This window comes from Gekko japonicus, unplaced genomic scaffold (assembly GCF_001447785.1).
Source record: "Gekko japonicus isolate JY-2015 unplaced genomic scaffold, Gekko_japonicus_V1.1 scaffold131, whole genome shotgun sequence".
Classification (NCBI taxonomy): Eukaryota; Metazoa; Chordata; class Lepidosauria; order Squamata; family Gekkonidae; genus Gekko; species Gekko japonicus.
The window spans coordinates 2256431-2271239 of NW_015167061.1; the positions used below are offsets into that span (position 1 = coordinate 2256431).

The following is a 14809-nucleotide window of genomic DNA, read 5'->3' on the forward strand; positions in this document are numbered from 1 at the left end:
GCTCAATCAGAGTGAAAGTCGCCTGCAATGCAGAGGGGAATTTCTGTTCCAGTGTGGGTTTTGGTAATACAGCAGAGCAAATGCTAGATGCAGATTCGGCCTATCTCGGGATTCTGGGCACTTCAGCCCTTTATGCTTATGGGTATGGGGGGGGCAGCCTGCGAGGTTCTGGGAATCCTCCTTCCAGGCAGAATTTGAGGGGCATTGGAGGCTGCCCTTCCGCCGCCGGGTGTTGACTGGCTCTCCCTGGCACCCTGAGTTGGTGTGCGTTGGCTTGTAAGGGGCTGGCGGCCCCATGGCAGAGCGGCAGAGCTCCCACTTTGCACAGTGAAGGTCCCCGGTGCAGCCTCCAGCCATGACTGAAAGGGCCTCCAGCGAGTGGGCTGCGCACAGTCTTGGGCTGAGAGGCTGGGCCACCGAGAGTGGACCAAGGTTAGGAGTCTGCCAAAAGTCCTTGCCACTGGCAAATCCTTTCAGGCGGTTTCTAAAAGCCACACACACACACACACACCCCAGTGTCCTGATTCCGCCGCTTCCTGCTCCCTAAAACCGGCCCTCGCTTTCTCCCCCCTCTGGTGCGCAGGTGAACATGATTGTGCTGTACAGGGACCTGGGCATCCCCAAGCCGTTTGGGCCCATCATCGAGGCCGAGTGCTGCCTGGAGCAACACGTCTGCTCCCTGCTGGACCCCCTGGGGCTGACGTGCACCTTCATCGATGACGTCTCCTCCTACCACAAGCACCTGGGAGAAGTCCACTGTGGCACCAACGTCCAGCGCAAGCCGTTTTCCTTCAAGTGGTGGAACGCCGTCCCCTGAAAGGCCCAGGAGCTGCGGGGGACAGAAGCGAGGAGGAAGGCTGCTGCAGTCAGAAGCCGAAGGGTGGACTCAGAGAAACGGTCTCCCCCCCCCGCATGCGTTGACCTGTCTTGTGCCGTTCACCATCGCGGGGGCCTCGGATCAAGTGGAACTGCTTCCCTCCTCCCTGCACGGAGGACTCTGCCCCCAGCTGTCCTTGAGAAGCGGCCCCGTCAGTCGCAGCTGGTCTTTTTTGAGGGGTGTGTGTGTTGTTCTTCAGAATCCTCCCAGAGAAGCTTCTTGGCCTTTCGTTTTGTTTCTCTGTTTACTTGGAGATGGATCCGAGTTTGTGAGGGAGCATTCTGGTGCAGTGTGGGTGTTTGATGTTGTGTTTCCCTGTAGCCCTGCGCGTGCCGTGTGTGTGTGCTCTGTTTTGCCCACTAGGCTGCCAAAGGGCCGTTTCCCTCCCCCCCCCTTCTTTCTCTTGCATGTGGCGGACCCAAAGGCCATTCCATAGTGTGTGTGCACAAAGCGCGTGTGTTGGAAGTCGCGGCAGCTGGAGGACGTCTTGCTGGTTTGGGGGCATTATACCAATATGGGTTTTTGGAAACGGTGGCACAGAAGCTGCTGGGTGGGTTCAGGTGGCGCTGACTTGAAACGGTAATAAAATGGGGAGAGTGCTGGTTGGCTTCCGGGCAATAATCTGTTCTGCGTGGTGCATGTTCACGGGTAATGTGAGTTCTTCAGCACACCACTGCACCAGCAGTTCCTTTTGCACACAAATGCACCCACAAGCTAGCTTCCTTTAAAGTTCACACTGAATGCAAGAGGATGGTTGTGAACTGAGCAGGTCATAAGAACATGAGAAGCCAGTGTTGGATCAGGCCAAAGGCCCATCCAGTCCAGCACTCTGTGTCACACAGCGGCCAAAAATACCAGGTGCCATCAGGAGGTCCAGCAGTGGGGCCTGGACACTAGAAGCTCTCTCACTGTCCCCCCCCCCCAAACACCAAGAAGACAGAGCATCCCTTGCCCCAGACCGAGAGTTCCTATAAGAACAGAAGAGAAGCCAATGTTGGATCAGACCACTGGCTAGACCAACACTCTTTGTCACACAGTGGCCAAAAAATACCAGGTGCCCTCAGGAGGTCCAGGACCCTAGAAGCCCTCCCACTGTTGCCCCCCCCCAGGCACCAAGAAGACAGAGCATCACTTGCCCCAGACTGAGAGCTCCTAGCTATACCTTGTAGCTAATAGCACTGATGGACCTCTGCTCTAGATGCGTATCTAGTTCCCTCTTGAAGCCGCCCAGGCTTGTAGCTGCCACCACCTCCTGTGGCAGTGAATTCCATGTGTCACTCTCTCTTTGGGTGAAGAAGTACTTTTATCCGTTCTAACCCAACCACTCAGCAATTTCATGGAGTGCCCACGAGTTCTTGCACTGTGAGAAACGGAGAAAAGGACTTCTTTCTCCACTTGCTCTATCCCATGCATAATCTTATAAACCTCGCTCATGTCACCCCTCAGCCGTCATTTCTCCAAGCTAAAGAGCCCCAAGTGCTTTAACCTTTCCTCATAGGGAAAGTGTTCCAACCCTTTTATCATTCGAGTTGCCCTCTTCTGCACTTTTTCCAGTCCTATAATATCCTTTTTTTGAGGTGTGGTGACCAGAACTGCACACAGGTCGCATTACCCGAAGCGCCACAATTGTCCACACAAATGTTTTTTGGGAGCATCGTAGATACCAAGAAGATGTTCAGGGTGCAAGAGCTGCTGAGACTCCGTGCTCCCTGCGTTTGACTCTCGAAAGCTCATCCCCGGAAACTCTTGTTCATCTCGCAGGTGTTCCTGGATTTCAAATCTCACTGTTCCGCTGCAGACCAAATGTTTTTGGGAAAATACCTGGGAAGACACAGCTGAGGAGCTGGAAACCTGCCTGCTTCCTTCTGGGGAGAGCGGTGCCGCTGAGCCCCCCTTTTCCCACTGCAAAGAGGAGGGCAGCATTCCTCAAAGGCAGTGGAAACGGGCCCCAGGAAAGGCATTCTCCGCAGGCACCCACGTCATGAGCCAGGCGCTCCAACAGGCGTATCAAATGAAATGAATCGGGGATATTGGATGAGAAGGCAAAGGGGAGGGCTGAGCAGAGAAGGGCCCAGCTGCCGCCAAACCCGGGGCAGGCGCTTCGGCCGGGTCGCCTCTGACAGTAATGCCACTTACATGGAGAGATGGAATTAAATTTAGTCCCACGTCTCCCCAATGGTGATAAATGGCCTTCGTGGAGTGAGACTGCTGGTATCGACATACCAGGCAGAGAGCAATTTGTGATGACGCTGCTGGCCTCTCTGGGCAAGCGCCAGCCCTGGGAAACGGGAGAACCACCCCTGAGGACGGGCGGCATAGCTTGGCAGGCTTCAAACACTCCTGCCTTTGTTGTGGGTGCGGGTAGGGTTACCCCTCCAGCCAACGCTGCAGCAGGTGAACCGTCCTCAGCTATGTAAAGCACAACAGCAGGGCCCTGGACCTCTCCCCCCCCCCCCCCCCCCCCGACCATCCCACTAGCTTGGGGATAGTGAAGGAGAGAGAGAAGAGTTATACCCCATGGCCCTTCACTACCCGAAGGAGTCCCAGAGCAGCTTCCAATCTCCTTTCCCTCCCCACAACAGACACCCTGTGAGGTAGGTGGGGCTGAGAGAGCTCTTTCGAGGATTGTCCTTGAGAGAACAGCTCCGAGAGAACTTGTGACTGACCCGAGGTCACACCAGCAGCTGCATGTGGAGGCGTGGGGAATCCAACCTGGTTCTCCCAGATTAGAGTCCGTGCTCTTAACCACTACACCAAAGTGGCTCCTAACCACTACACCAAACTAGTCAAAAAAAAACCCCACACACACACTTGTGGAAATCAGCTCCCAAGTTTACCCACACCTAGTTTTTCTCCCCACTGGAGGGTCTAATTATGCTCCTCAGTTTGCATGAAATGTTGGCCAGGGTCTCCAGCCAAAGCAAGGAGAGGCACAGAGCTGGCACACGAGGCGATGGGCCATGCAGATGAGGTGGGTCTCTGCGGTCAATGAGCGGGGGACATTGTTTTCCCCCGGTGGATTTTAACCTCTGCTTGAAGAACAGCGAAATTAGCACCTCTCCACTGTAATGCTCCCTCTAAGCTGTGGAGTCCTGTGAGCAAAAATTCTACTTTGTGAGCTCCTGGCACTAAAGTTGTGAGTGAGCGATTTGGCTGCTGCATAAATTAGTCTGCTCTGGAGCCCCATCTTTCCTGAGCGAAGACAAAAATCTGTGAACTGGAGGCTAAAAAACTGAGCTAGCCCACACTAACTCAGGTTAGAGGGAACCCTGCTCCACTGTCAGAGTTGAATCGTTTTTATTGATGGATTTAGTGCAGCGGGGTTTTTTTTGCTGTTTTCTTCCCTGAAGGGACCCCAAGCGGCTTACCAAAAATTCAAAACCCCGGAAACAAGACAAAGGTCACCTAGACGTGGGCTAGTCCTCGTCCAACAGAAGCCACGGCCAGGCCAAGAGTCCTTCAGGTGCGGACCTCTGGCCCCGGCACCTTCTGTACCTGCAAGGCCAGGAAAAGAAACTCCATGCACAGGAGCTCGGCTGCAGCAATCCACAGCAGGAGGTTCCACGGACTTCTCCAAAGAACGTCCAGAAGCTAGCAGGCACCCCCTCTCCTCTGCCTGGGCTTGGCCTTACAGTGAAGGTGCCCAGAGGTTGCTACTGAGAGCCAGTTTGGGGTAGTGGTTAAGTGTGCGGACTCTAATCTGGGAGAACTAGGTTTGATTCCCCCCCTTCTCCTCCACTCGCAGCTGCTGGATGACCTTGGGCAAGCCGTAGCTCTGATAAGAGCTGTTCTTGAAAAAGAGCAGTTTCTGTCAAGAGCTCTCTCAGCCCCACTTACCTCACAGGGGGGGCCTGTTGTGGGGAGGGGAGGGGAAGGGAAAGGAGTTTGTAAGCCGCTCTGAGACTCCCTTGGGTAGTGAAGGGCCATGGGGTATAAGTCCAATCTCTTCTTCTACTGATAACCAGGGCTTGCTTGGCAGAAGCTGAGCTCGCCTGTTCTGCAAAACCACTTGACGATTGCTCCGCTGTAAAGCTTGCTAGCCACCCACTGAAGTGGGAGATGACGCGATTAAGGACTCTCTGAGTAGAGAGACAGAAGTTCGCTCCTGCGGGCAGCCTGGAAGAGTTGCAGTGGGCTGCATCTTTGCCTTTAGCATGTATCTGTACTAATAATACAAGGACCCATCTGCCGGTCAGTCTGTCTGGGTAGGCGTAGCTCATCAGAAAACAAAGCCAGGAGCCTCGCGACTGGCCACCAGTGTCAGGATGATCAAAATGAAAGGAATTGGGACGACCTTTCTGATTAGGCCCAAAACCCCACCCCACCCCGCTAGTTGCAATGGAAGTGAAGGTGGTCTCCTCGGGGCAGGCATCCATAACTCACCAGAAAATAAAGCAACAAGTGTCCGAATTGGCCACCAGCTTTAGGATCGTGACAGGATTTGAAATGCCAAAAATGAAGGGAATTGGAACGCCCTGCTGGCACAGAACAGCCCCAGAACCAGTGTTCCCTCTAAGCTGAGTTAGTGTGAGCTAGCGTGCAGTTTCTTAGCCTCCGGCTCACACCTTTTTGCCTTAGCTCAGGAAGGATGGGGCTCCAGAGCAAACTGATTTATGCAGCAGCCAAACCGCTCGCTCACAACTTTAACGCCAGTAGCTCACAAAGTAGAAGTTTTGCTCACAAGACTCCACAGCTTAGCGGGAACATTGCCCAGAACACACCTCTGTTATTTGCAAGGGAAGCCAGGATGCAGACGGGGGTGGTGGAAAACATTCCCTCTGAGGAAAGAAAGAGGGCTTGTTTAACAACAACTCCTCTGAGTTATCAGACCCCGTGCGGTGCTGCGGTTAGAACATCAGACCACGATCGAGGAGATCCAGGTTCGATTCCCCGGGGAAGCTCACAGGGTGACCTTGGGCCAGTCACAGGATCTCAGCCTAACCCTACCTCACAGGCTTCTTGTGAGGATAAAAGGGAGGAGGGAAAGATAAGTTGGTTTGGTCCCCCCCCCCATGGGGAGAAAGGCCGGACATGACGCCGGTTAGAAATCTGATTTTGGCTCCAGTCCACGAAGGAGGATCACTTTCGCTGCTGTAGCAGCAGCAGCTCTTTTGGCAGGAGGCAGAACTGCCCATTCAGTATTCCAGCGACCATTAAATATTGCCAGGGCAGCCAGCCACAGGAGGGGGGTGGGGGGGTGGCAGCAAGTGGAGTGAGCGAGCGGACAGGCAGAAGAGGATCTAAACGGAGAGGTGTGACTATTGCTAAGGAGGTGTGGGGAGGACCTCTCCCTTGCTCTCTCTCTCTGTCTCGCTCTTTTTTAAGCCACCCCCCCCCCCAAGTGGAGAGGGCCGTCTGCTGCACTAACCCAATGATAGCTGCCCTCCCCTGGCTTGCCTGGGAAATGAAATGCTGAGGCTTGAGAAGGTACGCCGGCCCCTCTCGCTGGAGAAAAACCCGGACGCCTGCTTGTTGTGCCCTTGAGCTCCCTTGGCTGCTGTGATTTAAGCAACTGCCCCCCCCCACCAAAAAAAGGAGAATGCGGCACCTCAGAAGCCGCCCCTGTTCTCCTTCTGTGCCAGGAAAAGACCCACTGAATTCCTTATTATTAATACAGGAAACTTCTGCGCCCTGCCTTTCTGTTATAAAAACAGCACTCACCGTGGCTTACAGCAACATACTGGAAAAGATTAAAATAAAAACTTAAAAACTAACAAAAAAGCAGGAAGTCAGCAAGAGCTAAAAATAATCACAAAAGCAATAGTTAAAGAACCAACGGCAGTCAATACGAAATATCAACCCGTCAAGTGGCTCTTCTTCGTGGGAGCGCCTTTCGCATCTGCTCGCCAATCAGGAGAAAGGGGGAAATCTGTGTCCACTTTCGGCTTTGGCAAGCCTCGAATTCCCACTCCAAGAAAGAGCCTGCGGTGGCGCAGGCTGTTAATGCAGCCTGCCTTAACATCTGGCCGAACATCTGTTCGAGCCCCACCGTGGCCGGAGTGAGCTCCCGGCCTGCGTCCCAGCTCCCGCCCACCCAGCGGTTCAAAAGCCCGTTAAAGGGCGAGTAGATGAATGGGAACCTACCCTTAGTAGGGTAGGGGCACCCCCCTCGTCCGAGGAGTGTGGTGTGCGGCGGCAGCAGCGAAGGAACAACAACAATGGCCGCGACGGTGGCGGTGACGGCGGATCCTGGTGGCAGAGACGAGGCGGCGCGGCGGAACATCAAGAGCCAGTGGAGTGATCCCTGGTGGCCTGCGGAGTTCCAACAGAAAGCGGCCGGCACGAGCAGCAGAAGGTGCGGATGACGTCATCTCCCAGCGCGGCGGAGCCTATGGGACGGAGCCAAGGCCGGGAGAACTCACACACCGAGACGGCTGCCTCACTGGAGAAGAACTGTGCCGGAGAGAGGAGCGTCCTGCCGACCAAAGGAGCCAAGGAAGCCGAAGCCGGAGACCAGAAGGAAGAGCCGATACCACCGGGGCGCTAGGTAGGCTGACCCAACCCCTGAGAATGTGCCCATAGTTAGGGATCCATAAAAGTGATTAGCACTACAAAGTTGTAAACCGCCCAGAGACCCCCATTGGGGGGGTTAGGGCGGTATATAAATTGAAGGTTAAATAAATAAATTAAGGTTAAAAGAAGAGATTGGATTTATACCCCACCCTTCACTACCCAAAGGAGTCAGAGTGGCTCACAAACTCCTTTCCCTTCCCCTCCCCACAACAGACAGACACCCTGTGAGGTAGGTGGGGCTGAGAGAGCTCTTGACAGAAACGGCTCTTTTTCAAGGACAGCTCTTATCAGAACTACGGCTTGCCCAAGGTCATCCAGCCAAGTGCAAGTGGAGGAGTGGGGAACCAAACCCGGCTCTCCCATATTAGAGTCCGCGCACTTAACGACACCAAACCTTAGCCGTGGAAAACATGCATGTTAGTGGCAACACTAGATAGACTTAAAGCCACATTTAATTAAATCTGTTTCAGCAAAAAATCTGCAAGGGCTTCTCCGCTTTCAGTGAATCCTCTTCTTCTTTCCGTCTTCATGAATTTGACTATAGAACATTCAGTCTGATTGAGAGTTCCCAAGAACTCAAAAGTTTGTTTTGTGTCATTATCGCTGGTCCTGACAAAAAGACATACTCCTGTTGCATTTCATTTTTTCCTTACGGGCCAACCGTCTACCTGCCATTTTCCTCTGCACCAAGTCAGTTTTATCTCTGATCAAGTCCTCTCTAGGCAAAGAGCTCCATCTGCAGTCTCATTTGCGGAAGGAGAAAAACTGAAGGAAGCACTCCAGGGGTTTTCTGGCAGGGAAAAAACACACCGGAGACTGCCTTGTTCTCTCTTTCCACAGCCAAGTGGAGGCCAACGCAGCCTTTCTAAATCAGCTCAATTTTGATTGTCACTGGACAAAACCAACACCATCCTGGCTTTCAAGCAAGCAACTGAATCCAAAAACGGAGAGAGGTCTTTGTTCAGGCCGGCATCTACACACAACAGGACAAAGCTCTGCAGAGCTCCAGTTAGCAGCACCAGTCCTGCTTCTTGTCAGTATAAAACCAACCCCTTCTGCCTCTGCTTCCCCCTCCACCTCTCTGAGCAGAGCAGGGGCGTTCGGGATTCTGGTACTGTCACGAGGGTAACTATGGCAGCCCGGGCATGAAAATCGCCCTTGCCACAGCGATGAAAGCACCCCAGGGCCTCGGCAGTCGGGGGCTCAGCACAAAATGGGAACGAGGGCAAAGGGTCTGGCCGTCTTTCCCCAAGAACCAAAAGCCCTCCAACAGGCCCTAAAGTACACGAGAGATCCCGTTCAAATCCCCACTCAGCCATGAAGAGGAGAAAGAGAGGAGGAGATTGGATTTATGCCCCGCTGTTCACTTGGGAGTGTGGCTTACCCGTCCCCTCCCCACAACGGACACCCTGTGAGGCAGGTGGGGCCGAGAGAGCTCTCTTGAGAACTCCCCTTGAGAGAACAGCTCTGAAAGAAGAGAAGGAGATTGGATTTATGCCCTGCCCTTCACTCGAAATCTCAGAGTGGCTTCCAATCTCCTTTCCCTTCCCCTCCCCACAACAGGCACCCTGTGAGGCAGGTGGGGCTCAGAGATCTCTTGACAGAAACAGCTCTTTTTCAAGGACAGCTCTTATCAGAACTATGGCTTGCCCAAGGTCATCCAGCCAGGTGCAAGTGGAGGAGGAGTGGGGAATCAAACCCGGTTCTCTCAGATTAGAGTCCGCACACTTAACCACTACTCCGAACTGACCTTGGGCCAGCAGGTCACTCCCCTTCAGCTTAATCTACTTCAGTGAATTGTTGTGAGAACAAAATGGGGAGGGAATAAGGAATAAACAGACAGAAACTGCAAGTCTCTCCCCAAACTTGATAAACAGGAGTCATGTTCTCTTTGCCTTCCCTAGAGCCTCTAAGGACTGAACAGGCCAAAACTATACTTCTGCAAGCGTGAGGAAAGAAAGAAGAAAATGCCAGATGGCTGGATTTCCACTTCTTGTGCTGCTGTTTAAACAATCGACGTTCTGTCCACAGGAAAAAGTTAGTAAGCCAGCCTCATCCCGAAGGGAAGGCTCGGATTTCCCTTTCACAATCTAAATGGAACATATTAAGGGCAGAAGTTGGCCTGTCGGCCCCCGGACCCTCCCCACTCCCTGAGAAGCCAACTCACCCCGTGGGACAGAAGGAGAGGCCAAGGCAGTTTTATGTCCCTTTTTGGAGGAGGAGGAGATTGGGTTTATACCCAGCCCTTCACTCAGAGCGGCCTACAAACTCCTTTCCCTTCCCCTCCCCACAACAGGCACCCTGTGAGGGAGGTGGGGCTGAGAGAGCTCTTGACAGAAACGGCTCTTTTTCAAGAACAGCTCTTATTAGAACCATGGCTTGCCCAAGGTCACCCAGCCAGGTGCAAGTGGAGGGGTGGGGAATCAAATCCAGTTCTCCCAGATCAGAGTCCACGCACTTAACCACGACACCAAACAAAGAACACAGCAAAGCAAAAGGACAAACAGCTGAGCCTGGTATTCCCAACTTCCAGTTTATTCCACTGTTTTCCCTCACCCCACCTGCAATAAGCATTTTCTTTTTCAAAAAGACCCTTTTAAATTGGGAGTCGACCAGTGTACCCAAATGAGAGAAGACAAGTCTTCATTTTGCACACAGCCACTGTAACAGCAAGTAAGAAGGACGGAAGTCTGTATAAATGCACATGGACCCGTTTCCCAGGTATGCCAGCGGAGAGAGAGGTGGACAGTCGGTACATGCAGATGTGCAGCCCCGGCTGCCGCTGGCAGCCCCGCAAAGCTGTTCTTTGCCCCCTACTGAAGCGCTTCCCTGCCGGCCCAACCCAGCCCACCCCCCACCGAAGGGCAGGCTCCCTCTGCCCGCCTCCTGGCTGTTCCCTCAGCACCCTGATAAAGCTCCCCCTTCCCCAATGACTCCCACAGAACCCCTGGCCCTCAGCCCTCTCCCCAGCAGCTCTGTGCCGTCAAGAGCCACGGCCCTTGCGGGGGAACAGGAGCCCTCAGATGCGGACGGTGTTGATCCGGAGCGGCTGCACATTTTTGCCGTTTGCGTGGCTCTGCCCGGGGCTGAAGTAGGAGCAGAGCTTGCCGGGAAACCGCTCCCGGAAGGTGTAGAGCCAGGACATGTCGTCCGCGTTGTAGAAAATCAGCAGCCCCTTTTCGAAGTCCAGGAAGACGCCCACCTTCTCCAGCTTGCTCTTCACATTCAGCCGCGTCCAGGGCTCCGTGCAGGCGCTGTACTGGTTGCCATCGTGCATGACGATGCAGTAGAAGCCGCGGCTGGGCTGGATCTGGATGCTGCCCCTGCGGGTGACGGCCTCGTGTGCCAGGCCGATCATCCACTGCGTCTTCTCGGAGACCACCACCTCCCAGTAGTGGACGCCGCTGCCAAAGGCCTCGGAGCCCAGCACCGACACCTCCACGTCAAAGCGCTTGGGGGAGTCCTGCAGGGGCTGAGGGTGCAGGTTGCCGTAGGCCACGATGGTGCAGTCGTCGGACAGGATGAGGCGCTGGTGAGCCGTGGCGGGGTCCAGGGTGAGGGCGGCTGGCACTGCGGCCCAGGAAGGAGAGAGGGAGGGGATTCAGAGCAAGCAGCCACTGCCACCGGGGGGAGGGGGGGCTTTTTTAACCTGCTGCAAGGACCCTTCACACACACCCACACCACCCCCCATCAGAGGCAGCGGAGCCTCCACGGAGCCACAGGAGGGCGGCAACCTTGGGAAGCTCCTTGGAGAGGGGAGCAGACCGTTCCAGGGAACACCGACACAGAAGGCTGGTTCCAGCCCGAGTCTACACTGAGCGTGACGACAACCCAGCTCTCTTTTTGTCTTCTAAAGCATTTTGCTCACTCTGAATGTACAGCATGAAGCTGTCCCAGGACTTTCTCAGTTCTTCCAATGGAAGAATTGGAAAATTTGGGGACTGGAAGAGAAACTTTGCACAATGTAGATCAAGGTGGGTAGCTGTGTTAGTCTGAAGTAACAGAACAACGTTAGAGTCCAAGGCACCTTTAAGACCAACAAAGTTTCATTCAAGGTGTGAGCTTTCGTATGCACATCTTTGAATAAAACTTTGTTGGTCTCAAAGGTGCCACTGGACTCCAACTTTGCACAATGTAGACACCAAACATTTTCAAGAATTTCTTTGATTAAGCGGAAATGCTTTTGGCAACCATTAATATGCTACAATGTTTTCAATTATAACACATTATTAAAGACGGGGGTGTTTTCAGAGTTACAAATTTTAACTTAATATCCAGCCGTGCTGCTGCTCCTAACCAGCTGCAATGAGACAGTTTCTCTTCCAATAATATGTCCTTTTTCACTACAGAAATTGTTTTCTGTCTCCCATTTTTATTTTTCCAGCTTCTCAGCTGGCAAAAACTAAAGGCCCCCGTGTGCTGGGAGCAGAGAGTGCCACGGTCTTCAGCTTGGCCTCAAGTAAAATCAAGTAGCACAGATTGAATAGAAAAATGTTTTCCCTTGAAACAATGGTGTTTGCTAGCCCCTGGAAAGGCATCTCTGCTCAGGGACCGGCCTTTCCCCAACACAGATGCAAGTGGTGCAGGGCCCTGGACGCAGTGTTCCCTCTAAGCTGAGTGACTGAGAGCCAGCTCACAGCTTCTTAGGCTCCGGCTCACAGGTTTTTGTCTTCGCTCAGGAAGGAGGGCTCCAGAAGAGCAAACTAAATCTATGCAGCAGCCAAATCACCTGCTCACAACTTTTAAGGCCAGTCGCTCAGGAAGGAGACTTTTTGCTCACAAGGCTCCACGGCTTAGAGAGAGCATGGCCCGGCAGGGCTTTCCAGCCCGGGAGGAGCCCCACTCACCTGGGTGGATGTCCTGGAAGAGAGACTTCCAGATGGTGTATTGCAGCGGCCCCATGTACTTGGAGGTGGGGAAGTCTTCGTACGTGAGGTTCGTTTCATGGATCTTGCCCTTCAGCCTGCAGGAAGGAGCAAGACAGCCCGTTCACCACAAGGCCCGGCATTTCACTCACCACCCGGGGGGTCCCTCGCCGCCAGCCCCCAGGCTCAGGCATCACGGCCTTGACTTGGACCGCCCCACAGTGGAAACTTCCCTCTCGATGAGCACCCTGTTGCCACGCCCCCCCCCGGCCCACACCTACCTCTCGGAAAGGGAGCCGATGCCCGCCAGGAAGGTGTGCTTGTCCGCCTCGGCCAGCCGCTCCTGGAGGATCTGGCTACCCTCCTGCACCTTGCGCAGCTGCTGGCTGTAGCGCTGGATCTTCTGCTCGATGTCCGTCAGGGTCCGGGCGGTGTCGGCCTCCAGCTCCTCCAGCATGGCCTTCTGCCGCTCCCGCAGCAGCCGGTGCAGCCGCTCAAAGGCCTCCCCGATGGTGGATCGCAGGCTCTTGGCAGAGGACTGTGCGGAGGGAGGAGCACAGGCCGGTCACAGCGGGGGGGCCCTGCGCGGGGCCAGAAAACTCCCCCGTGGTGCCCCACCCCAGCCGGCCCCGTGGCAGCCCCCAGAGGGCTCAGAGGAGGAGACAGAGGCGGGCTCCTGTCACTCATACCTGGAGGCCACGTCCGGAGCTCTAAGAGGAGACCCCAGACACCCCGAGGGCCAGCCTGGCCTCTGCCACACGCTCAGTTTCTATGCCCTTTGGCAAGCCAGGCTCGCGGGCTCAGGGGAAATCACAACTAACTGATTTTACAGCAGAGCTGAGCAAACGACGGGAAGAACATTCCTCCCTTTTGCTCACTGCCTTGCGTCACTCACATGAGCGCTTAATTAAGGGAAGAGGTTTGATTCCTTCATATGTTTCATTTGTGTTTAGCTTGGGCGCTTATGTTGGTGGATCTTGGATCGTAACAAATGAAATGAGTATGTTGTCGAAGGCTTTTACGGCCGGAGTTCATTAGTTGCTGTGGATTTTCCGGGTTGTATGGCCGTGGTCTTGGCATCGTAGGACCTGACGGTTCGCCAGTAACTGTGACTGGCATCCTCAGAGGTATAACACAGAAAGACAGAATACTCTCTGTGTCAAGGTGAGAAGAAAATGGTAGGCATAATACTCTCACCTTGACACAGAGAGTATTCCGTCTTTCTGTGTTATACCTCTGAGGATGCCAGTCACAGTTACTGGCGAAACGTCAGGTCCTACGATGCCAAGACCACGGCCAGACAGCCTGGGAAAAAGTACAGCAACAAATGAAATGAATGTTCACCCCCCCTCTTATGGCACTTTGTAAGGAAAGAAGGCAGAAGAAGAAGAGTGGATTTGTCCAATAAGTGCAAGATAAGCACCCATGTGGTAGCATAACTGGGCTGTGCGTTTGCCACAAGAGGAGACGGGCAGTCGGGAACCCCAGAGACAGCCCAGCTAGCCAACTGCAAAGCGACTCTGACACACCGCAAATTGCAAGAGGTGCCTTGCTGTGTTGGAGCACAGGCCCCTTTGGCCTGGCGCACTGCAGATCATGTGCCAAGTGGGAGGGGGGCACATAGGCGGATCCTTTCCCCCTCCTCACCTGCAGAAAGGAGCCGGGAGCCCCAAGCAGGGAGGGAAGGGCTGCCACACACTCTGGCTTCATCCTCCCGGCAGGAGTCTTTCTCCTGAACACAGGCCGGATTCAGCCTGCCCACCACAGACGAAGCTGCCAGTGTTCTTCTCGCCCAGCCCAGCAGAAGGGCCCAGATGTGGCCGGTCCAGCCGGCCCCCCAGCACCATCCCCCGGGCCTTACCTTGGTCTCGGCCAGCTGGCGCTTCAGGAGGGCCAAGGCCTCGGTGTGGCCGCGCTCGCTGTCCTGCAGCGTCTGCAGCTGCTCCTTCAGCTCCCGCTGAAACAGGCGCAACAGGCAGGGCGTCAGGGAGCCCCGAGGCCAGAGCCAGAGGGGCCCAGTCCACGCCAGGCCTAATCCGCCGGTGGAACTCCCTGCCACAGGAGGGAAGCGCCCGGCCAGCGCCCCTTCCTCGGACCTGGAGCTCGTCGAAGGCGTCGTCGAGGCCGGTGACCTGGTGCTGCTCGTGGAGGGCGGGCTGGTCGCAGAAGAAGCAGACGAGGGCGCGGTCGGCGAGGCAGAAGAGCTTGACCTTGGCGTGCTCCTTGGGGCAGGCGGGGCCGGGGCCGGCGGGGCGGCGGCGGGCGCCGAGGATGGCGTCGAGGGGGAAGGCGGCGTAGCGCTCGACGATGTTGGCCAGCTTGAGGCTGGGCGCCAGGGCCGGCTCGGCGAAGGAGCGGCGGCACTCGGGGCAGTCGCGGGCCGCCTCCTGCCGGCTCCAGTGCTCCGCGATGCAGCGCCGGCAGAAGTAGTGCTCGCAGCCGAAGCTCACCGGGTCCTGGTACAGGCTCAGGCAGATCGGGCACACCAGCTCGTCCTTCAGGCTGCTGCACGACGACGCCATCTCGACCCCGCCCCCGCCCCGGACCCCCCACC

At 55.2% G+C, this 14809-nt stretch overlaps 3 protein-coding genes across 3 annotated transcripts in view; 2 read left to right on the forward strand and 1 right to left on the reverse strand.

The window, feature by feature from the left end:
* PADI2 (peptidyl arginine deiminase, type II) overlaps window positions 1–1470 on the forward strand; it is a 54961-nt gene extending 53491 nt beyond the window's left edge. Inside the window, exon 16 of the mRNA XM_015412620.1 lies at window positions 584–1470. Coding sequence (XP_015268106.1) covers window positions 584–817 — 234 coding nt within the window. The 3' untranslated portion in view covers window positions 818–1470. The remainder of the gene's footprint in view (window positions 1–583) is intronic.
* Window positions 717–14809, forward strand: part of SVBP (small vasohibin binding protein) — a 17543-nt gene continuing 3450 nt past the window's right edge. Inside the window, exons 1-2 of the mRNA XM_015412622.1 lie at window positions 717–756; window positions 13558–13560. Of these exons, the coding sequence (XP_015268108.1) occupies window positions 717–756; window positions 13558–13560 (43 nt within the window). The remainder of the gene's footprint in view (window positions 757–13557; window positions 13561–14809) is intronic.
* Window positions 9913–14793, reverse strand: TRIM62 (tripartite motif containing 62). The gene is made up of 5 exons (XM_015412621.1): window positions 14352–14793; window positions 14117–14212; window positions 12537–12793; window positions 12238–12353; window positions 9913–10960 (listed from the first exon to the last, which is right to left on the reverse strand). Exons 1-5 carry the CDS (start codon window positions 14775–14777, stop codon window positions 10410–10412), a joined length of 1446 nt encoding a protein of 481 aa, XP_015268107.1. The 5' UTR covers window positions 14778–14793; the 3' UTR covers window positions 9913–10409.